This window comes from Thunnus maccoyii, chromosome 7, assembly GCF_910596095.1.
Source record: "Thunnus maccoyii chromosome 7, fThuMac1.1, whole genome shotgun sequence".
NCBI classification, from domain to species: Eukaryota; Metazoa; Chordata; class Actinopteri; order Scombriformes; family Scombridae; genus Thunnus; species Thunnus maccoyii.
This window is the reverse complement of record NC_056539.1, coordinates 31,444,857-31,468,336: the sequence shown is the minus strand read 5'-3', so window position 1 is coordinate 31,468,336 and position 23,480 is coordinate 31,444,857. Positions and strand designations below refer to the sequence as shown.

At 40.9% G+C, this 23,480-nt stretch overlaps 1 protein-coding gene across 7 annotated transcripts; it reads left to right on the top strand.

Annotated features, from left to right (window-relative positions):
- Positions 1-522: 522 nt before the first annotated feature.
- Positions 523-23,132, top strand: tut4 (terminal uridylyl transferase 4). 7 transcript variants are annotated; one of them, XM_042416093.1, is made up of 31 exons: positions 523-660; positions 759-917; positions 3,034-3,611; positions 3,690-3,844; positions 4,898-5,014; positions 5,095-5,272; positions 5,413-5,501; positions 5,985-6,036; positions 6,145-6,214; positions 6,704-6,830; positions 7,923-8,042; positions 9,844-10,038; positions 10,146-10,320; positions 10,400-10,950; positions 12,065-12,215; positions 12,332-12,418; positions 13,345-13,448; positions 13,585-13,642; positions 13,759-13,862; positions 13,979-14,068; positions 14,908-15,021; positions 15,155-15,232; positions 15,340-15,517; positions 15,596-15,643; positions 15,846-15,928; positions 16,030-16,145; positions 17,870-18,024; positions 18,152-18,246; positions 19,415-19,973; positions 21,456-21,626; positions 22,588-23,132. In XM_042416093.1, exons 3-31 carry the CDS (start codon positions 3,113-3,115, stop codon positions 22,674-22,676), a joined length of 4,608 nt encoding a protein of 1,535 aa, XP_042272027.1. In that variant the 5' UTR covers positions 523-660; positions 759-917; positions 3,034-3,112; the 3' UTR covers positions 22,677-23,132. The 7 variants fall into 7 exon arrangements, with proteins under 7 accessions (XP_042272027.1, XP_042272029.1, XP_042272030.1 ...); XM_042416095.1 differs by lacking the exon at positions 759-917; XM_042416096.1 differs by having other exon boundaries at positions 523-917; positions 3,693-3,844.
- Positions 23,133-23,480: the final 348 nt, after the last annotated feature.

Here is a 23,480-nt window from a genome sequence, read left to right as displayed (position 1 = left end):
TAGTGGAATAGAAAGTACAATATTTCCCTCTGAAATGTAGTGCAGTGGAAGTATAAAGTAGCATAAAATGGAAATACTCAAATAACGTACAAGCACCTCAACAATGTACTTAACTACAGTAATCAAGTAAATGTACTTACTTTCCACCACTGCAGACTACTTTTGAAACGTGTCTGGAGGGGATCTTTAAATAATTTTGGCTAATATTACACACACTATGAATTGATCTTGTATGTGATACAAGTACCCATAGAAAAAAAAACTTTTTATTGCTATACATTTGTAGCCTAATTATTATAATTATAGTATTATTTCTTTTATTCTTTATTAGTTAACGATGTTAAATTGTCCCAGCACTTTTGTCAGCATTGGAATTTCCAATTTTTAATAATTAGCCTATTGCAAAAAATAAATAAATAAATAAAGGGGCGTGAATACTGTAGTTACGTTACACTAGTTTTCCGAGGGACACCTGAACGCAGCACGTTACACGCCCCTCTTCAGCATCACTGGCACTCCCACAATGCAGCGGGGTAATGTATTAACATGGCGTCAATGGTTGCTGTTTTGACCAGGGCCGTGGGATTTGAAAAACACCATGTAGAGCAGAACCATGGAGACAACTAAACAATAATCCGTAATCAACTTCAGAGCTCGAAAGTAAGTTTAGACGCGCTCGTCTGTGTCGTAAAGATCGAAGTCGGATTTTTTTTTCTCTCTCTTTAATGACTTGCTGCTGTGTGGCAACTGGGTGCCAGTATTATTTATTTCCCGTTAGCTGTTAGCTCAACCGGACAACCGGGCACAGCGGCTAACGGTAGGTAATTAAGCTCACGGAGACAGCTAACAGCAAAGAGTCCCCAGGAAGTCAGCGTGAAGCCTTCCTATAACACAGGAAACATATTCTGGTTTCGATGGTGAGCATTTCTTCAAGTCGATATATCTGTGTGCGTGGTGAGCCCTTTTTTTTAGTTTCTGTTTGGGAAGTTGGGGTAACGTTAAGTATTACAGGTGTTTTGGTTTAACGAGGGACCGTGTTAACCGGTGACTTTCGGCCAAATGCGTCCGTGGTTGCTCGTAGTGACGGCAGCTTCTGAAAACACGTACAGACCACGTTACAGCTCATAAAAGCTTTAAATTCTCTTACATTGAATGTTCAATACAGGATATATTCGTCTGGTCCTTTTTTTAAAATCTTACATAGTGTAAATTAAACTGCGTCGCCAACAAGACGCGCTCACATTTCTTCACTGAAATTACATCTTTTTAAACAATTTCAGAGTAAACGTTGATTCTGGCTGCAGTAACTTATCCCACACTGATGAGTCACAAGTTAAACAGACCGTAGGCTGGTCAAACCGGGTGGCTACTGGCCATGTGACACAGTTTATACACAATATGAAGCCACAAACTGACCATATTGTGTGCACACAATAACTAACGGGTTAATTGTTTGAATGTGGGCCACTTTCAGATTGAGGATAACTCAATCATAAGATAGGATATAGCTGCACTGCCGACTTATAGGCTACGGTTTGTTTCCCACATTATATGAAACATCAGGTGAATGTGTCTTGCTGAGCACAATTTAACTTAAATAAATAGTTAGTATAGATAATAAACTCTGGTGAGTATTAATTAAAATAAAATTGATAAAGGTTTTAGGAGGTCTGTTTGTGTTTTCAACAGCTGTTGTTACTACGAGGTACCACGGCTGAATCGGCTGAAAGTCGTCAGTTAACGTTGTTATTATTATTATTACTAGTCATATTTCTGTTGTTATTATTGTTGTTTCTGTGCATCTCAGTGTCTCTCTCCCTCTTTCTCTCTCTAACTCTCTCTCTCAACCCAACCGGTCAAGGCAGACGGCCTTTGAGGTTTCTTCCCGTTAAAGGGGGGTTTTCCTCGCCGCTGTCACTAAATGCTGCTCATGGGGGAATTTTGAGTCTCTGTAAATGAAAGAGTGCGGTCTAGAGTTGCTCTATATTAAGTGTCAAGTTGTCAGTGTTGTTAAAATTGACTTGATCTAACAGGGTCACTAGTTAAACCGAAACTGATCTGTTTCCTCTGCGGTTTGTGTTTTTCTTCCTACCTTAACAGAATCAAACCTAAACCCTCAACCGTAATCTGTCTCCTCTGACAGCGAAACATAACCAAACATTACCCGAAATTAAAAGCTCCCAAGCATTGGAGGGTAACGATGAGGGACACGTTATTTGAAGGGGAAACAGACTTGGCCACAACATCTGTTCATATGAGGTGTGTTTGTGTGTAAGATAAGTGTATTTGTATAGCACATTTCAACAACATGGCAAACAGAAAAGGCATCAAGACAAAATGTAAAAGAAACACAAGACAGTGTAAAAAGACATTTAAATACAATTAAAAATAAGTTAGAATAGAATAAGGTTTTGTTTAGCCTAATAAAAGGCAGCAGCAAACAGAAAAGTCTTCAGTCTCGATTTAAAAGAAACGAAAGTTGGAACAGATCTCAAGTATTCTGGGAGTTTGTTCCAGATTTATGGAGAATAGAAACTGAAAGCTCGTTCTCCAGCTGAAGGGAGCCAATTAACGCTGTTGTTGTTGTTTTCAAGGATGGGTTTTTAAAATGTTTCAAGTAGTCAGGAGCCCAAATGAATATTGACACACATTTTTCTTTGCTGTAATCATTCCTCCTGTTCCCACTGACCATTAGACGTTCAATCAGCAGAGACACGGTGAATGAAGTAAAGATAATTGTTTATTATAACAGATGACACGGTGCTAATTAAGTCTTAGGCAAGAAAGTCTTTGGCGCTTAGATTCTACAGCAGCATAATAAATCCCCCCCCCCCCCCCCATGGAGTCCAGACACTGGTGATGATGGTGGCTGATGAAGTGATGAAACTGACGAATCTGTGAAGATAAAGGGGTGATGGGGAGGTGGAGGCAGCATGAACGCACTAAAAGGCAGAGAGAGAAACAGCAGCAAGATGATAGGCTAACAACGGAGGTGTGTCACTGTGCTGTTTTTCTGTTTTTTTTTAACCCCAGACTTTAGGTAGCCTGCCTCCCTGGTCATCCTCAGCGTGGTGTTGACTCCACCAGGGACAAGAGCAGCAGGACAGGAGGGATGGATGGGTCCAGAAGTCCAGTAAAATCAGTAAAACAGTCTCAGCCCCGAGGAGCCAAAGCTTCGTCCAACGACAAGTCGAATAAAGAGGCTCCCGCGCAGAGAGAGGGCGCCAAGTCCGCCGGCCGCAGCAAAGAAAACCCCACCGCTGCGAAGGATGAACATAACATAGGCGGCCAGGGGAGTCGCGGGCAAGGCAGGACTTCCGCAGATACACCCGACAAGAGGAGAGGACGGCCCTCCAGGCTCACCAGACTAAGTGGAAGAACTAGTTCCGGGGAGAGAAGCAAAGGAAAAGTGGCAGGCCCACAACAGCAACAACAACAGCAGCAGCAGCTGGCGGCACAAGCGCCTGACTCCAGGGCGTCTCTTTCTGCGGATAGCAGCCCCTCAGCGTACAGAGAGACCAGCTCTCCCGTAGCGCCCGGTACACCTGAGAAAGGCCTCGCAGAGCAGGAGAAAAGCTCCACCGTCACTCCAGCAAAGGAAAAGTCTCATGGTGGGTTTATTTTTTCTGAGGTGATTACGTCTTCTTTACTAAACGTGTCTCTGATAAACTGCTTGTTGTTGTTGTTAGTAGGGGTGAAAGCTGCAGCATTGATGCATCAGTCTATTGAAGGGAGGACAGAGGTGAGGCCCATTGTGGAGGAAGGACCGCTGACAGAGCAACAGCTGGGCCTCCGACAGGCAGAGGAACGCCTCTACAGAGACTACATCCACCGACTGTTGAAAGTAAGGAAGCAATCCGGTCATTCCTTTTATGCACAGTTAAATGTTCGGAAGCATCGGTCATTTGCAAACGTGTGCCTGTTGAAAGTCTGTAATTTGCATTTTCATTCAGACCTGTCTAATAAATGGTGACCTCTCCTGAATATGCAAATGTAATTTTATTGTGCTGTACAGTTTCGATCATCGTTTAATCATTAAACTCTTTTAGCTCAGCTGCTCAAACGTGAGGATGTGTTGCTATTCTCTGCATTTAATATAAGGAATTTTCTACCATTTTATAGACTATTGATCAAGAAAATAATCATCAGATCAATAAATAATTAAATCATTGTTAGTTGCTGCCATAGTATTTTAACAGCCAGTAGCTATAGTTACAAAGATATATTAATAAAGACGTTGGTAGATAAATACCTTTTATCTGTCGAGTATTAAATGAAAAATCTGGATTAAATAATTGATAGAAATAGAAACTTAAAACTGAAACTTTCATAGAGTTTATTACATCGATTTGAATATAAAAAACTTAAAATTTGTGGAAACTGTTCAACCGTCTTTTATTACTTGGATAAAACTTCCAAAAACTTGAGATCAAACCACATGTATTAGAAAAAAATGTACATGGCTGATGGCTACATACTTTAATGGTTATCATTTAAATTAATGCAGCCAGTTTTAAACTGTCTGAGCACTAACAACTTAAAAAAAAAATGAAATCATAACACTGTTAATTATGATGTAAGATGTTAAGATTGTATTCTGTATAACATATAGTTGCCGTCTAGTTTTGTTCTGTAGAATAATGTTCCTGTGAGTAAGGTTCAGGTATGTCTCGGCCCAGTTCTACCAGTCTGTTTACTTTCGTCTCGTCTCTGTCTGCCCCATAAAATCATCACCAGTCAGCGCTGCACGAGTGTTTGTTTTTATCTCCACCTCTCACCGGCTTGTGATCATGTGGCGGAGCACGAAACGATAAATCCCAAAATTTCCAAAAGGGAAAAATGTCGAGAAAACATTATAACCGATCGCTTTTTTTTTCCCCTCTGTTTGTTTCCACAGCAGTCCCCCGAGTACCCGAACTACCAATACTTATGCAAGCTCTGTTCTGTGCACATTGAGAACATCCAAGGAGCACACAAACACATCAAGGAGAAGAGACACAAGAAGAACATAATGGTTTGTATTCTCACTCATCCTTTTAATCATTCTTGTTTTAGGGATTATTATTTTTTCTTAAGATCTTTCTCTTGTGTCAGGAAAAACAGGAGGAGAACGAACTGCGTGCCCTGCCGCCCCCCTCCCCCTCCCAGCTGAGGGCCGTGGATGCCGCCGTCCTGGAAACAGCCAGAGAGCACGGGATCTCAGAGGAGGACTTCGAAATCCGGAAGGCCATGGTCGTCAGGATGGAGGAGATCATAAAGAAGCACCTCTCAGGTTCATCTATGACGCCTCTCAGCCTGGCTTAGATTTCACCAGCAAGTAGTTTAGAAAGAGGAAACGCCTTGAAAAACATTTGATTTTTCATGTCCCGCTTAAGTGATTTTAAAAAAACGTCTTTTCTTTGGTTTTTACAGCCTGTTCTCTCCGTCTCTATGGTTCCTGTCTTACCCGATTTGCCTTCAAGACGAGTGACATCAACATCGATGTCACCTACCCTTCCTCAGTAAGTCTGCTCCATGTCCCAACGGAGGGGAAAAGTTTCCTGCTTCCGTCAGGATAGTGAATCCTTTGCATCACCCTGCACGTTCAAGCTCATACAAAATGTTATTTATATACGCATTTCATCTTTTTAGACACTGAAAAATTGTACCCTGCAGATGTACTTATGTTACATATTTTTATAATCTTTTTTTCTTTGAAATAGTATTTTTATTTATAGTACATTTATATATTTATTTTCTAATTTGTTTACTTTTATTCCAATTAGCATTGCAGGCTAGCCTTTTTAGCTCATTCTCAACAGTATGTCTGCATTTCACTGGACACGTTGTTTAAGAGTTTGACAAATAAAACCTTTACATTTTGAATCTCAAATAATATCAAGTCACAGCATAATGCGGTTATGTGTCAAGGAAGTTACAGTGTGTAAATCAACAGTTACATTCGGGTCTTATAGTTTCACTTCCTCTCATTTTTGTCTGTTCAGATGACACAACCTGAGGTCTTGATTCAAGTGCTGGAAATCCTCAAGAACAGCCGTAAGTCACACCTTGACTTATATGATTTAAGAACGATTTAAGTTGTATAAACATGTTTTTGTCTGTAGTCGGATTTAATCAGTTTCTCCGTTTTTCTTTCTTTCGCAGCTGAATTCTCCGAGGTTGAGTCAGACTTTCATGCCAAAGTTCCTGCCGTTTTCTGTCGGGATGTCAGCAAGTGAGTGTCGATTTTTGTTTTGTCACTTCATGTTCTTGACTCGTCACGGAGCGGCCCTTGATGTGGCGTGCCGGTAGATTTGCATGTTTCACCGTGAAAAACAGGAAGTTGTCGTACCTCCGCTGGACCTTGTCCAATCACCCCCGCGTTTCACACGCTCGACTGGAGTCCAGACCTGAACACGTGTACAGTTTCTTTTGATGTTATGAAAGCTACTTGTGGTCCCTTTTTGGGTTATCTCATCTCAGTCAGCTAAATTTGATGATTTCATTTTTGTGTACTTATGTAACAGCACTTTTTTGACCTTTGACCTTTGATGCAAGCACTTCCAGCAATTTGCAGGTAGAAAGAGAATCTAAAACCAAACACTTCATAAGTATGTTTTTGATTTTATTCTTCAATATACTGCTTCTTTAAATACATTGAGACATTGCAGCAAGATTTCAACTGGTGGAGGTTTAATCTTCCTGCTCCTCTGTTCCTCTGCAGTGGCTTGATGTGCAAAGTGAGTGCAGGCAATGATGTTGCTTGTCTCACCACCAATCACCTGGCAGCCCTGGCTAAACTGGAGCCCAGATTGGTCCCCCTTGTACTGGCCTTCCGCTACTGGGCAAGGGTAAGGTCGGGACCTACACATCAACTGAAAGCAGAGATGATAAAGAGCCTCAACTGGGCTTTGATGTGTATGAGAATGTGTTAAAGATGCTCATTGGTTTACATTTTCCTGTTCATATCAGCAAATACAGACACCTGAGAACAAGAGCAAGGTGCTGACAGGTTGTAGCTTTCATAAAAACTGCATTTACTTTAAAGGTGCAATATACGACATTTCAGTGTAAGTGATGGGGGCCCCACTAGATGTCGCACTATAGCAGCAGCATCTCAGACCGAAACAAATGTGTGTGTTGTTGACTTAATAAAGTTTGGGAGGAAAAAAGAAAGCGGCGCCTGAACTGACAGCTCACGAAACTCAGATCAAACTGTCAAACTAGGCAGCGCTGCTCAAACATATATCATGATTCTGTTACTGCGTTGCCTGTTTCTCGCCTCAAATGTTGTCAGAAACATATTTTAGCGTAGCCTACTGTTTAGCTGTAATATGATAAAGTTTGTGACCCGGCCGCCATGTTGAAAACGGATGTGAGGAGGACACGGAGGGACTTAGATGCATTAACTGGCTATCAAAACAAAGAATACGGCGGGAGTGTGACTTCATTCTCTGCTCAGGTCTCCATTACTCCACTATGTCTTTACATAGCAAATAGTCGGTGGCTGCTATATTAACATTCTAAATCAGGCTGAATGTCGTATATCGCACTTCTATTGAGTGGTTTTAAAATGAAAGGTTGTGTTTGTTTTTGTCTGTCGCTAATTTGACAATCATATTAAATGACACACATGTACAATGTCAGTCCTAAAGCTAAGCTAGCTAGCAAGCTAAATGATACGCATGAAAATAAAAGGTATGAGACATGATTTTTTTTGTCCCTTTTCACTATTACCAAAATGCTGAAAATAAGTCAAGTCACCCTTGGACCCTTGATTCAGATAAGGGAAAAACTTTTAGTAAAAGCTGTAGTAACAATATTTAGCATATAATGAGTGAAGATTTGATAATAGAACCAATTAAGTACATTTTTACTTGAGATTCTGCCTAAAAAGCAAACTAACTGAACGCAATCTCTTCCTCATTGGTTTCCCCCCGCAGCTGTGTCACATCGACTGCCAGGCTGAAGGCGGCATCCCCTCGTACTCCTTCGCCCTCATGGTCATCTTCTTCCTGCAGCAGAGGAAAGAGCCCATCCTCCCCGTCTACCTGGGCAGCTGGGTAGGTAAAGCGTTAACGTCGCCACAGAGTTGTCAACATATAACTTGTCATTTTGCCTCTCCTCATATCCACTGAAAACGACCCACCTGAACATATAAGGACTCATAGAATCGACTACATATAAAACAAATAGTCTTGAAGCTTTGTAAGCAGGCAGTAATGCAATAACAAACCTTTTTTATTGGAAAGGAAACTCAGAATAGAAAGTCTCTCTTTGGATATAAAGCTCAGAAAACAATATTACTAGTGTAAGTCATGTGGACAGTGTGTGCCCATTTAATGTAATCCTAAAATGACCCACATTCCTCGTCTGTGCCTTGTTTTGTTCTGTGAGAAAGGCTTCCACTCTGCTCAGGTCTGTGTGTTGGGAAACATGGGCTGAACACAAGATGTTGGTGTAAAACTGTCTGATGAACACTTATTGGATGCAGCTGCAGTCATTAATTTCTTTAAGATATAAAATGCATATTCATAGTTACTTAAAGATATGAAGCTGATAGCAAACCAACAGGAAGAAGGAGCTTTACAACCAGGAAGAAGTCCTCTATAAGTGAAGGTGCCAACAATTGTTTCACGTGGTTTTTGTCCTTGAGATATACTTTCATTTCTTCAAACCCTCAGGCTGTTTGTATCACTATGAGCCCAGGATACAGCAGAGTGAGTCAGGTGTAATGACGGTACCTGGGTGAGCGATGTGGCTAACCGCTGTGCTGATTAAACCAGGTGCGGGACAACATCTGTCCCCGGTTGATGATGCATATGCTGAACAGAATCTGCTTCCCGATTCAGGGTCTGAAGTCCACATTACAAGATTTTATAACAGACAGATAAGGCCTGCCCCATTTCTACATCCCATTATCCACAACGTTATCCATTTTAAAGGCTTTACTTGAATTTGGAGGAGACAACTGGCATGTCCTTTGCATCCCAAAACATCCCACAATCCACAATCATCCACTTGTATATTCAGGATGCACCATGTGACCACATTATAACAACAATTATTTTCATTTTTTATCTGTCAGTTAGATCGTTTTGCTATAAAATGTCTAAAAATTGAGTTAAAGGTCCGTCCAGGGTTCCTAGATTCCAAGTTGACATCCAGATGTCTTTTGTCTGACCAGTGGTCCAAAGATATTCTGTAAACAATGTTATGAAACCAAGAAAAGCAGTAAAATTCTCCCACTCGCACTCTGTCGGCTGTTTGAATGGAATTTCTTGGTTCAGGGAATGTGACAAGGAAGGGAGTTCATGCAAGAGTTTACTTAAAACAAACGTAATTTATTGAAAGTAAAGTCAACTCAAACAAACAATAGGATTTGCAGCTTAGCATCATCAGCAGTGAAAGCAGTGCGTGGAGGTGTGGCGTATGTGCTGTGTAGGGGTTAAGGTCAGGACGCAGCGTCTTCTGTCACTTAACACCTTCTGTCACCAGATTACTACAGCGTACGTAAACGTGTTCCCCGATTACCCGCGTAACCTGTTTACTCGCATTGCACATAAACGCGCCGAGTGAGTCTAGAGGATTTCATACAAGGAGCAGCAGGTTCAGCCTGTTTGTCAACTCCTCCACCCAGCATGTGTCTGCACAAAAAGGAAAAGTGATCTCAAACCTGTACTATGATAGTTATTGGAATTATAAACTATTGTGCAAAGACTCACCACTGTAAAAGTCACAGCACAGGAACACACAGGTCGTAAACGAGTCTTAAAGTCACCAGCAATAACATGACGATACAACGCAGAAACCCTTACCGCTAAGTTTTCTCTGAGTTTGGTTTCATTTTTGTCCTTTTTCCAGATCGAAGGCTTTGACTTGAAACGTGTGGACGAGTATCACCTGACCGGAATCACGGCGGACATGTTTGTCCGGTGGGAGCACAGACCTCCGAGCTCCAACGACGGACGAGGGGAGAATCGGAACGAGGCCAGAGGGGAAGGCAGACCCAAACCAGAGCAGAACAAATCTGACGACGCTCACTATTCAGAGGGCTTGGTGAGTCCGGCTGTAACTCAGATTTCAAATCATACGTGTTAATATAAAGTTTCTCTTTGATTTTCTTTGCCAGCTTTAAACTATTTCCTTGTTACTTTCTCTTAAAGAGCCGCCTGACCTTGGATCTGGATAAAAGTGTGTCGCTGGGCCAGCTGTGGTTGGAGCTCCTGCGTTTCTACACGCTGGAGTTCGCTCTGGAAGAATTCATCATCAGCATCCGCTTAAAGGAGCTCCTCTCTAGGGAAGTGAAGAACTGGCCTCGTCGCAGACTCGCTATCGAAGGTAAGCGACGAGCACGTTGGTCATACATGTCTGGGTAACTGCTAGAAACTGACTCTCGGTGTCTTTTTCTTTTTCAAAGATCCTTTTGCCTTGAAGAGGAACGTTGCACGAAGCTTGAACAGCCAAATGGTGTTCGAGTACATCCAGGAGCGTTTCCGTACAGCCTATAAATACTTCGCCTGCCCTCAGAGAAAAGGCACGGGGGGGCGTCAGAGAAGCAAGAAGGCTGGCAAGCAAGGCGCCAAGTTGGACGGAGTAGAGAAGAAGGAGGCCGCATGTGAGAACAAGGAAGAGAACGACGGGAAAGGGGAAAAAAGGCGAAGCGGGCTCAAGAGGTCAAAGGATGACGAAGAACCTGAGAGCGACGACGAAGATGGTTCGGATCCGTCCAGAGAGAAGGATGATGAGGAGATGTTAGATGCCAGCCTCATGGACCTGGTCCTCAGTGAGGAGAACAGACCCGCTGAGCGGCCGGCGAGCGCTTCCCTCTCCCCCAACGGCCTGCTGGACAGTGACAAGGAGGGGGAGGACGAGGACGAGGAGGAGAACGGCGTTTCGGACAAAGAGGGGATTGTGGCATCAGAGGATCTGCACTATGTGTTTGATAAGATGATTTTCACTGGCGGGAAGGTAATAATGAGCCACAATCACCCTTTTTATGCATTATTTTAATGAAATCAGCAGCATAGAATCAAGAGTAGAGCTGCAACAATTAATCGACTGGTTGATCAACAGAGAATTAAATAGATCAATAGTTTTAGTCTATTTTTAAGCAAAAATACCAAACATTTGCTAATTTCAGTTTCTCATATGTGAAAATTTGTTGCTTTTCTTTGTCATACATGAGAGTAAACTGAATATCTTTGGGCTTTGGCGGAGAAAAAAATACATTTGAAGACGTCGACCTGGGCTGTGGGAAATATGTTTCAATATTTAATGAAATTTTATAGATAAACTGAGAAAATGATCTGCAGATTAATCGATGGTAGGGCTGCCCCCAACCAAAGATTGTCCTAGTAGACTAGTAGTCGTTAGTTCAAGCTGTCAGTCGACTAGTCGTTGCACATTTATGGTATTAATTAAATTATTTAAATATTTGTTTGGGGGGGCATCAGAAAATGGTTTGAGTTTCAGGGCTGAGAAAGAATGTTATAACTAACATTGTTAACATTGTGCTACGTCACAGAGAAATACAAAACTGTAATAATGAGCCTTTAAAATTTACATTTTACAACCGTACACATGCTTCTGGCGTTAGCATTGCCTGTTAACAACAGTGCTAACGGCAAAAGCGGTAAAGCTAATGATTCTGAATATGTGGGAACAACCAGCAAGGAGACTGAGTCATCAGTCCCGTGGGTCAGGTAGTTCTAGTTAAGTCCCGTCTCTCATTTTAGGCGGCGGGAAAGTGCCAAAACTAAGCGATATTTCCAGAGGAATCAGTGCTTCTGTTATCACAGCGGACCAAGTCACTGACTGAGTGATAAAGTTATGCCATTGGTCGGCCGGGTGACGCTACTTTTCACCGCTAGCTGTATCCGTCGTTTCAAATTAAAAGCCCTCAAACGTTTCATGCACTTTCCAGCCAGATACTAGGTTTTGAGTTTCAGGGTTGTTTTTTTTTCTCCTGCGACTAACCGACCAATGAAAACTTGGCCGACGAATCGACTAACAGTTGGTGGACTATTAGCGGGCAGCCCTAGTGAACAGTCGTGTCTAACCCGGGGATATAATTTCGTTCCAGCCTCCGACTGTCGTTTGCAGTATCTGCAAACGAGATGGTCACCTGAAGGACGAGTGTCCCGAAGACTTTAAGAAGATTGAGCTGAAGCCTCTGCCTCCCATGAACGACCGCTTCCGAGATATCCTCGACGGGCTCTGCAAGCTGTGCTACTGTATGTATTCACTGATTTTTTTTTAATTTTTTTTTTAAATATACCTGTTCCAGATAAGTGAATCAGTTTTAAATAATCAATATTATGTGATTGACTTTCTGCTCTGTTGCTTGTAGATGAATTGTCACCTACACATGCTGAGCAGCAGAAGAGGGAGCAGATCCTCGCCAGCCTGGAGAGGTTCATAAGGAAGGAGTACAACGGTGAGCGTTAACATGAACTATCTGTCTTCCTCCAATGAAGAGAAAACTCTTAAGTCTTTAATGTTTATTTCATGTTTTTACCACGTTTTGGCCACAAGCCTGCCTGTTTTCTCCCTTCCTGCTGTGTTAATTAGCTGTTTACTGTTAATTCAAACCTAAAGCTTGCTTTGCATGTTTCAAATTAAAAGCCTTTGAACAGTTTATGAGACACAGTGTCTTCCCTGCAGGGCTGTTTTTTTTTTTTGTGAAATGTGCGGAAATTGTTGAGGTTTTTATTAAGAAGAAGAACAGCAAAGTAGAATCAATCAGAATAGGAAGTGGCTATTTGTACGGATTCCTTCATGTCAATAGTTTGTTTATTGTGTGTACGGAATTAATTTGCATGCGCATTGGTATTGATTGTTCAAGATCTCTTGATCAAATTTAACGTTTGTGCTTGCAGGTGATACGCCGATCCCTCCCATGAGGTTTAGGCACAAAAACCACTCGGTTAGGGTTAAAATGTGGAAAAAATGTTCCGTTTAATGGCGCTAAAATGCCCGATGTGACGGTAAAAAATGTCCAGTTAGTGGTAGATACAGCAATAAATTCTGGAAACCCATTCCGCACCAATAAAACAACTACTATTGGCACAGAAAACCAGTCCGGACCAACAGCCTGTGGATTACTGGCACAGACTGCCTTTCAGTGTCAATAGTCAGTAAATTATGACACCGGTTTCGTAGCCGGTGCTTTTTAATGAGAAAATCAGCAGCAGAGTGGTGAGTGTGACACAACTGTGCTGCTGTTGTTGTTTTATCTGTTCAGAGAGACAGAACATAAAAAGGCAGTTTTTATTTGAGGATTTATGATAATGATACAGAATGTGTGTTTTTTTACATTTGCACAGTAACGAGCTTTTCTTCCTTTTTTATCTGAATCCGCAGATAAAGCTCAGCTGTGCTTGTTCGGCTCCTCCAAGAACGGCTTCGGTTTCCGTGACAGCGACCTTGACATCTGTATGACTCTGGAGGGTCACGAGACTGCAGAGGTAGGCAGACTGAAAACACACACACACACACACACACACACACACACACACAGCCATTTGATACAGCTGACACTTCCTCACCGGGATTAGAGATGTGACCCTTCTTTTCATCCAAATCTTATTTTGAAATCAACAGAAACTGAACTGCAAGGAGATCATCGAAGGTCTCTCCAAAGTATTAAAGAAGCATACAGGTGAATTAACATTTTACTAATTATCTCTATTTAAGTCATTTATAGACATCAGTATAAGACATTTGTGTGTGTCAAGGACTCACCCCGACTGGTTCTCTCATTCTCCAACATCACAGGTCTGAGGAACATCTTGCCTATCACAACAGCTAAAGTGCCTATTGTGAAGTTCGAACACAGACAGAGTGGTTTAGAGGGAGACATCAGCCTCTATAACACCCTGGTGAGCGACGAGACCCTCTTACCAGAACCCGCCTTCAGTTTATCTGCTATGTAAACTGTTTAGAGACACGACAAGTGCTCGGTGAATTATTATATTGGACTGATATTTCTCTGCAGGCTCAACACAACACCAGAATGCTGGCGACGTACGCAGCCCTGGACCCACGCGTGCAGTTCCTGGGATACACCATGAAGGTCTTTGCAAAGGTAGGTGACAGTTTACAAACCGATAACTTGTTTTTGGTCAATTCAGCTTTGGCATTCAAGAGCTCTGGTTGAAAATATCCAATAACTATTCTGACATCCAGAAAAATTAATGTCATTTAGACACCTGGAACATGTTGTACCAACTATTCAGAGATCCATCTGTAAGTTTTTGCCAAGTTCCTAGCAAATACTAGCAAGTTTCAAACTTGTTTACTGTATTTAGTTGTCCTCATTAAAACCTAGCTTTTATAATAGCAGTGTATGAGTTTGACAGTGTGTAATGTGTTGGTTGTGGGTTGTTGTGATGAAGCTATAGAAAATTATCAGCCACCCTACAGCTCCCCTCAGCTTTATGGAGCTTTATAGTGAGTTTCAGCTCATTTTTTTATCTGTCTGGCTGCAACTTTACTGTTTTGGTTCACTCTCAGTGCTCTCATAGTGTCACTTTGGGCCGCAGCAGGCAGCTGTTTTCAGAGAAGAAGCTCTAAAAAGCCACTGTACACTACCTGCTCAGCACCAAACGGCAAACACACACAGTTAGCTGTAGACTAGCTGGTGAACACAGTGGAGCATTTAGCAGTTAAAGAGCCAGATATTTCCCTCAGGAGTTGGTGGAGACCAAAAACAGAGCTAAAAGAGAGTGAATATTGGACTAACGTTCACCAGGTGGACAGAAACACGACTCCAAATGAATGATAATGTTTTAATGTTAATGTTCACTTCTTGTTTCCGCTTAAAACAAATGGACAATAAAACAGTTAATGCAGGCTTAAATAAAACCTGGTGCAGTTATTCATAATAACATTTGCTGTGTGACTGACTTGCCTCTGTGCTCACAGCGCTGTGACATCGGCGACGCGTCCAGAGGAAGTCTGTCGTCTTACGCTTACATCCTGATGGTGCTTTACTTCCTGCAGCAGAGGCAGCCACCAGTCATTCCCGTCCTGCAGGAGGTAACCGTCGCCGATTAACAACCAAACCCTTTAAACTCTCTTTAAACTCAGAAAGAAATGAGTCACACCTAAACCATAAATGTGTGTTTGGCTTCGAGGACAGAATAAATAGCTCTGCGTGATGTCTTTTTAGATCTTTGACGGGAACACGGTTCCCCAGCGGATGGTAGATGGCTGGAATGCTTTCTTTTTCGATGACCTTGAGGATCTGGTGAGTTCTCTTTCAACTATGAATGAATGTAGTCCAAATCTGCTGCCATATCCTCTTGTTTTACTGGATGAAGTTTGTAACGAAGCGCGTTTCTTCTGTCCACGCAGCGTCGGCGTCTGTCCGAGCTGCAGCCCAACACGGAGTCGGTGGGGGAGCTGTGGTTGGGTCTCTTACGCTTTTACACAGAAGAGTTTGACTTCAAAGAGCACGTCATCAGCATCCGTCAAAGGAAACGTCTCACCACCTTTGAGAAACAGTGGACCAGCAAATGTATCGCTATAGAAGGTGTTTATCACTCTCTGTCTTAACAAACATCTTAATGTTTCGGCCAGTTTCCACTCACTCATCTGTCTTTCTCTTCAGATCCCTTTGATTTAAATCATAATCTTGGTGCTGGAGTCTCTCGCAAAAGTAAGTGCTTCATTCTGACATAGTTGATCAAAACCTGAAGATTTCGGTTTAAAATTCTCAGACATTTTAAATAAAGTCGCATCAAAATCTTCGGGAACAAACACATAAGGTGTTTTCAGACTTTGCCAGTTAACTGATTTTTGGTATTTGAATGACTTAAATTGTTGCAAATTACAAATGCCTTCTTTCTTCTCTCCTCCAGTGACAAACTTCATCATGAAGGCCTTTATAAACGGGAGAAAGTTGTTTGGAACTCCGTTCTACCCCGTCCCCAGCACTGAAGTGGTACGTCACTCGCGGTTCAATTTCCCCGCTTACACGATTAGTTAAAAAGGCTCAAAAGCTGTCTGCTTTGTGTTCTGAAATGTCCACCGTCTCTGCTGCAGGACTACTTCTTCGACTCGAAGGTTCTAACGGACGGCGAGTTGGCGCCCAATGACAGGTGCTGCAGGATCTGCGGGAAGATCGGACATTACATGAAGGACTGTCCCAAGAGACGCAGGTTGTCCTCTCATGTCATGAAAAACATTTCTCACATACGACTCAAAAGCCAAAACAAACCTAAAAGGCAGCACTGAGAAGTAATAAAAATGTCTTAAATTATATAATTTCTACTTTGTGCTTTTTCACAATATTACAGATGTATTTAAAATTCATATCAACATTTTTTATAACAAAGCATCACTGTCTACATTCTTCAAATATGTACAGTAAGGGATCAATACCATTTTGTCAGACACTTTTTGATAGTTACCATGGTTACCTATCTCATTTGATGTTCAGAAATGTAAGTGATGTTGAGAACCATTATTTAAAATATAGTGTACACAAGCCTCTCATTACTTTTAGCAGGTCTGAGAGCTCTTAGTAAACTAACTTATCAGTAAATATTGTCATTATCATCATGTGAACACAGTTAGTGATGGTATAAAACTGCTTGTCAGTTGTTTTTTCTTTGTTCCTTGTAATTATAACCAGACTTTTATTCATAGGCTTCATACAAAATTTGTATTTCTGTTGGAGTTTATACATATTGTCTCACTAACATGCTTGCACATCACATAAAACATTATTTTAAGTTTATAAGTTCCTATAAACACCAACACATAACCCAGAAAATGACACAAAAAAAGGTCTTAAAATGGAGAGTTATGAAAACAGAAAACAGGGACAGAAAAAACTCATCACTATCTAAGTGTGAAAGAAGAACAGTTGACAGTGAAGAAAGGAGAGACTAAAGGGCCAGTATGAAGAAGACTGTAGAAAGGAGTAGACTAACAGGAAATTCCTTATTCCTGATGCTTCAGCTGAGGTAACATGTTTCCATTTAAGTTGAAGGTATACTATGCAGGATTGGTCGGCTGCTGTTTGTAAACAGACCGCGTTCAAAGTTGGCTCCTCCTCCCCAGCTCAACGAGCGAGAGAGAGAGAGAGCAGCGGTGGTCGAGAGAGCTAGACAGTGAATGAAGAGAGAGAGCGGTGCTGGCGAGAACAAAGCAGTGAATCAGATGGATAAAACATTATTTTCTGATTGTGTCATGGTGGTTACGCTCTAAAGCACAAATAAACACACCCACACCCACACAACCCTGCGGGAAGGTGCTGCATTGCCAGATTTTGTGTGAATGCAGAGCTTCGTCTTGTCCGCTGTTGCCTCTCTGCTCTGTGTGTGTGTGTGTGTGTAGCTCAGCCCCACACACACACAGACCTGCAGCTCTTCATACATAAATGACACGGAGACAGAGTGGAGCAGAGGAGAGAGACAGTGATGTAACCTGGTCGCTACGCTACGAGTCCCGACCTCACACCCTGAACGCTGTTATTGGCTACACACCCACCGCCCAAAGACTGACACCCAGAAGCGTCCCGAACAAAGCAAAATAATAAGAAAATACAGGCAGAGTCTCTGTAGACACATACTTACTTTTGTACAAGTCTATACATTGTTTTTCAGGAAAATCCTGCATAGTACACCTTTAAGCTGTTCATTCTTTTTCACATAACTTTTAAATTGTTAAGCCAAGAAAAATACTGAATATGTCCAAGTTACTATTTCATTGAGACACAGCAAAGAAACATCATGCTTTGACTTGAAAAACAAGTATTTTAAATGGTCTTTGATTACAATAACCATTGTCATTTTTCTTTCTTGTCAATGTTTGCTCACATATTTCAGATTTTTTAAAAATCTTTCTTTTGTCGTACCCTGAACTTTTTCTCCGCCAGGATGAAGAAGAAGGAAAACGACAAAGACGAGGACGTAAAAGACGAGGAGCGGGAGCCGAAGGACAGACGATGTTTCCAGTGTGGAGACATGGGTCATGTACGAAGGGACTGTCCAGAGTACCGCCATCTAAAACAGAGGGTCACCGGGGCACCAGGTATCCACGAAGTTTAACACACAGAAGCTTAACAAAATCTTACTGTCATCTGTCTGTCACAGCTAATATTTAGAGCATTAGGAGATCCAAATAAAACTGCTTATGTGGTTTCTTATTCTTCCCCCAGTTCACATGGTACGAACAATGGTGAGCTCCCAGTCCATCCCCATTCCCCAGGCAGCTGCAGACTGTCCTGGAAGGACCAGACTACCCTCCGAATGTGTGAGTACACCAGTTAGACATTAAACTGGGGTCAGATCACCCACATTAGAAACAAACACTCTCACTCACCTCTAGCGGTATAGATCATGTAGATAGTTTTGGTTTTTAATTTAATTTATTCATCGTGCTTGCAGTATTAAAATAATTACATTACAACACCTTGTCCTTCTAGGAACAGTTGGATAATCCACCAACCTCACTGTTAAATATTCAATGTTTTACTTTCTGTCAACAAATTCCATTAAAATCAAAACCAACAACGTATCTAATGTAACTTCCTGCACTGTCTGAGGCACTGAAGATGTAAATCATGAATACACAGTACATTTAAAAAACAGCTGGTCACTGTAGTTTTTAGCAAACAGGAGGAAATGGTGCATTTGTTTGGCGACTATTTTCAGCGGTGGATGAATCCACATTTGGTGCTTCAGTATTTCTGGCAGCAGGACTGTGTGTGTGTGTGTGTGTGTGTATGTGTGTGTGTGTGGGATGGAGTCAAAATAAACTACAGCGCCTGTTTTTCGTTATAATGAAGGATATAATGTCACCCAGTGCAGCGGTGTGACTCATTGATGTGTTTTTAATGGTTTTTGGAAAAACAACAAAGCTCTCTGGCACAGAGGAATAAGATATATCAACCTCTCACACACAAACCTTAGTAGTAGATCAATTAATTTATAGATCATCGTTCTATTTTTCTGTTGACAATACGAACACATTTAAATATCACCAGATTTATCCATTATAGAGCCTTGAATATAGACATACACGTGACTGTGTCTGATTATTTATTTTTAATTAGAGCTGCAACGAGTAATCGTTTTGTTGTCAACTATTAAATTAATCACCAAGTGTTTTGAGTAATTTTTTTAAAGAAAAAAATGTCCAAATTCTCTGATTCCAGCTTCTCAAATGTGAATATTTTCTGGTTTCTTTAGTCTCTGACAGTAAACTGAATATCTAAAGGTTTGTCAGGACAAAACAAAATATGAGGTTGCATCTTGGGTTTTGGGAAACGGTGATCGACATTTTTTTTCACCATTTTCTGACATTTTATGGACCAAACAACTAATCAATGAATCAAGAATATAAGATTGATTAATCTATAATAAATATAATCATTAGGTGCAGCCCTGTTTCTAATATTTTCTTTGTTTCTTCTTGATAGTCGGACAGTCGGCAGACTCCTCCCTACTCCCCGCAGCCCACCAGTGTCCCTCAGAGTTCCTCCCAGTCCTCCAGTTCCCCCCAGCCCTCCCACGGTAAGACCAGTTCTGCTGGTCCCCCGAAGCAGCCCGTTCACCCGCAGGTCCCCCTGTCTCTCTTCAGCTTCCCTACGTCCCACCCAGGCCAGTACCATCCCGGGGCACTCACCACACTGGGGCTTCTTCCCTCCCACCAGCACCAGTCGCAGGGTCAGCCTCATCACCCAGTCCACATCCCTTCCACCTCCTGGCCCATCCACGGACCAGTCCTCACCACGTCCTCTCCCACCGCCCCCTCCCCGCCCGGCCTGAAATTCGCTCTGCGCTCGGCGTCGGGGAACGGGAGTCCCACAGGCTCAGGGGGCAACCCCAGCCCCATGAACCTGAACGACCCCAGTATCATCTTCGCCCAGCCGGCGGGGAGACAGCTGGGCATCGGCGGGCCTGGACGGGAAGGACACTGGCACAACCACATGGCACAAGCTGGGTCACTCATGGGAAATGGCACTGTAGTCAAGTCAGGTATTCACTGGGTGAACTTTGGTGGCACTTTCTGTCTCTCTGTATCTTCCTGTGGTTTAGACCTGTGGCCTAGAATCTGCTAAATTATTATAAAAGTATTTAAAATTTTCATCCAGGAAAAGGTTTCCAGTCTTGTGTTTTATCAATGTGATCAGGCTCAACTCAACAACAGTTACAATAATGAAAAGTTTATAATAGAAATCATAAAATGTCTTTTAGACATTAAAAGTTTTGACTCATGAGCAGAAATATTTTATCAAAGAACTATATCAGAAGAATAATTGGAATAGGATAAAAAGTTTCTACTTGGTGGTAATAAAGTGAAATGACATTTGGTTTTGATGATCAGTTATCAGTCACTGAGTGTTGAGCTGAACTCAATCTCAACATGTTCGGATGAAAGGAGGAGGTGATTTAAAACAAAACAGTACAAAAAGTAATTATCACAACCTGCCTGGAATAAAAATAAATAAAAGTTAAATAAAAAGTAGCCCAACACTGGTCTTTAACCCCTGAACACTGCCCTACTGTCTTGAAAATGACCCCAAATTAAATGGTTACTGGTCTCGAACCACTTAGATCCTGCAGGATGTCAAAATCGATGTGATTCTAAACCAAAATATTACAGAATCACATTAGTAATGTAAGTAATAGGGGTGTGCCCGAATACAAATACACTATTCGGCAAAGCAGAAATAGTGGGGCTTTTACGAATATTTGTTTCATACAAATATTTTAAAAATTATTTGTTTTCGGGAAGTTAAATACCAGCGCACAGGTCGGTTACATCACTATCTCAGTCTCACTGTTACGCTATCAGCAGGTCTCAATGAGGGGAGTCACATCCACCTGCTACATGACGCACATTTCCTAATTTGGACATCACTCCGGTAGTTGGGGGTGTTCCCCAGAGATAAAGCTGAACTACTGACACAAATTAAGTGCTCCCAAGAGAACACTTCATGAATACTTATTGTAACACTTTAATTTTCTAAAATTAAAAGTGTAATAAAAACAAAAACAGGATTTTTAAACCTCTTTCCACTTTTATTTGAATACAAATAATTTTGCTGCCTCAACAAATACAGATACAAATACAAATACTGGGCCCTCTGCACATCCCTAGTAAGTAAAAGTTACAATAAGTAATGTGAGGTTTTTTCTTTCTTGCCTGTTTTTTATTTTACTGTTGCTGTAAATTGAAATATAAATCGAATAGTGAGATGTTTTTCAAACAAGGTTTAATTAGATAATAGAAACCTCCTCTCAGCCAGTATACAGGCAGCTGGTTACTGGTTCTAAACATTGATCAAACCTGATAATTAGAGACAGTTGATGTTTAAATGAGGTGAGATGCAGCAGTTGTTTGGGACGTTGGTGGCGGTTCATTACTTCACCGGTGACGAGGCTCCGATTGGTTTACATGAACTGAAACTGTCTCTAATGCGAGTTACTGAATGTTTTTTGATGTCGACTCTACAGACTCGGGCCACCCCACCCAGTTCGTCGGTGTGAACCAAGGCCATCGGTTATGGGAGCACAATAAAACACCCCAGTACACTCTGTCTCCATCCTGGCCCTACCGGATGCCCCAGAACTTCATCCAGCAGGGCAACGGAGGCTACCAGCCCAGCAAGCCCTACGTGGCACAAGGTCATACATGATGAACAGGGAAAAGTATTAGTTTGGATTTATTCTGTCATAAATCAATTTACACAAAACACACTTTTTGACATATTCACCAAGAAAACATGGACATACAGAAACACAGAAAGTTAAAATCACTCATGTCCTTATCGGTCCTGGCGTCAGATCATGACAGCAACAACAAAAACTGCTGCACTCCGGCTACATTACTGACTGAAATACTAAATACATTATTATAATAACAATAGTGTTTATTTATAAAGAGCTTATCAAAACCAGAGATTAACAAGTGCTTTACAAGGACAAAATGAAAAAGCAAAAAACAAACAAACACATGCAGGCAAATTTTCCAAAATTGAGGGAACAAGGTAAAAATATGATTTCAGAAGCAACATATTATAATAATAATAAAAACAAATTATAAATATTTTTTAAATCACTCATCTCTCCTCTTTCCATTTCATTAAATAAAAAGTTTTTCAAATTTTAGCTGTAAACATTGAAATTTGGATCCAAAACGTTCACATATTTGCATTTTGACTGAATTTTGACAGTCAAATATTATACTTATGCTGGTCTCTGATACACTTAAACACCTGAAAACAGTCTGCTGTCATTAAGTCATTTATATTTATGACTTGCTGCAAGATACTGAACCTTGTTAGTAATGTTTAACTATTGTAATAATAAAAGTACATATAATAAAAGATATAACGAATCATTTAATTTAGTATAATCTATAAGCAGCAGTGTTTAAAAGGACTGTGGGAATAGAAATGACATGCATCATCAGTTCTGGATTATATTGATTGTGTCAGACATACAAAACATTACATACAACTTTTTGAACCATAAAGTTACCAGATTAGTTTTGGTTTAGTGACCCACCTGAACAGTTACTGAATTATAATAATCACAAGTTTTTCTGTGTCTCTGACTTGTTTTTCTTCTTTCCTCCTTCCTTCAGGTTCTGTGGTGCATCCTAATCCCAACTTCCCGCTGGTTCCCCACGTCAGACATCAAGTCAATCTGAATTTCATCCAGCAGAAGAAATGAATTTGCAGCTCCTTTTAAAATCGGGTTCATGGTCAGTAACAACGAAACAAAGCAGCATTATGTACTCTTTGCATCATTTGATCACAAGGATTTTTAAAATGAATTTTATCATTTTTGTACAGTTTTTATGTTTTATTTTTTTGTCTCATTACATTGATTTGTGATACAAATGTCAAATATTTTAATACCCCCATTTTTGAGGGGGTCCAAAAAAGTGTTTTTATTTTATGTGTAAAGTAAGGAGGAAAAAAATGTAAACCTTTATTTTTATTAGCTGTATTCATACTTTGCTTGCCACAAGATGAAGGCTTTGAATAGACGTTTGTTTTAAAAACAATCTAACATGTCACCCTAGGTATGTAGTGCCAAACGCAGGGATAGCAAGAAAAAAGGGAAAAAAATCTTAAATATTTGAAAAAAAAACCCTAAAAAAAAAATAAAGAAAAAAGCAAACAACCTTTGTGTCTCACGTTTGAGATTTTTGTCTTCAGTCTGTTTCTGTGCAGTTTTATATTCATCTGTTGATCAGCAGGTGAAAATGTTTATTAGTAAGAACTTAAACTGGTCATTAAACTGGTTTCACTGTGTTTCCATCATGTGTCTATAGAGGTCAAACTTCTAGATAAAATCAGGAAGTGCTGCAACAAATCATTATATTCATTGTTGATTGATCACTTCAAGCTGAAACAATCAATCAGAGAAAATGATTAGGTGACTATTTTGATTATTGAAATTGTGACAGGAATTTTTCACACTTTTCTGATTGATAATCAAAAACATATCACTTTTTACTATCTACAGATT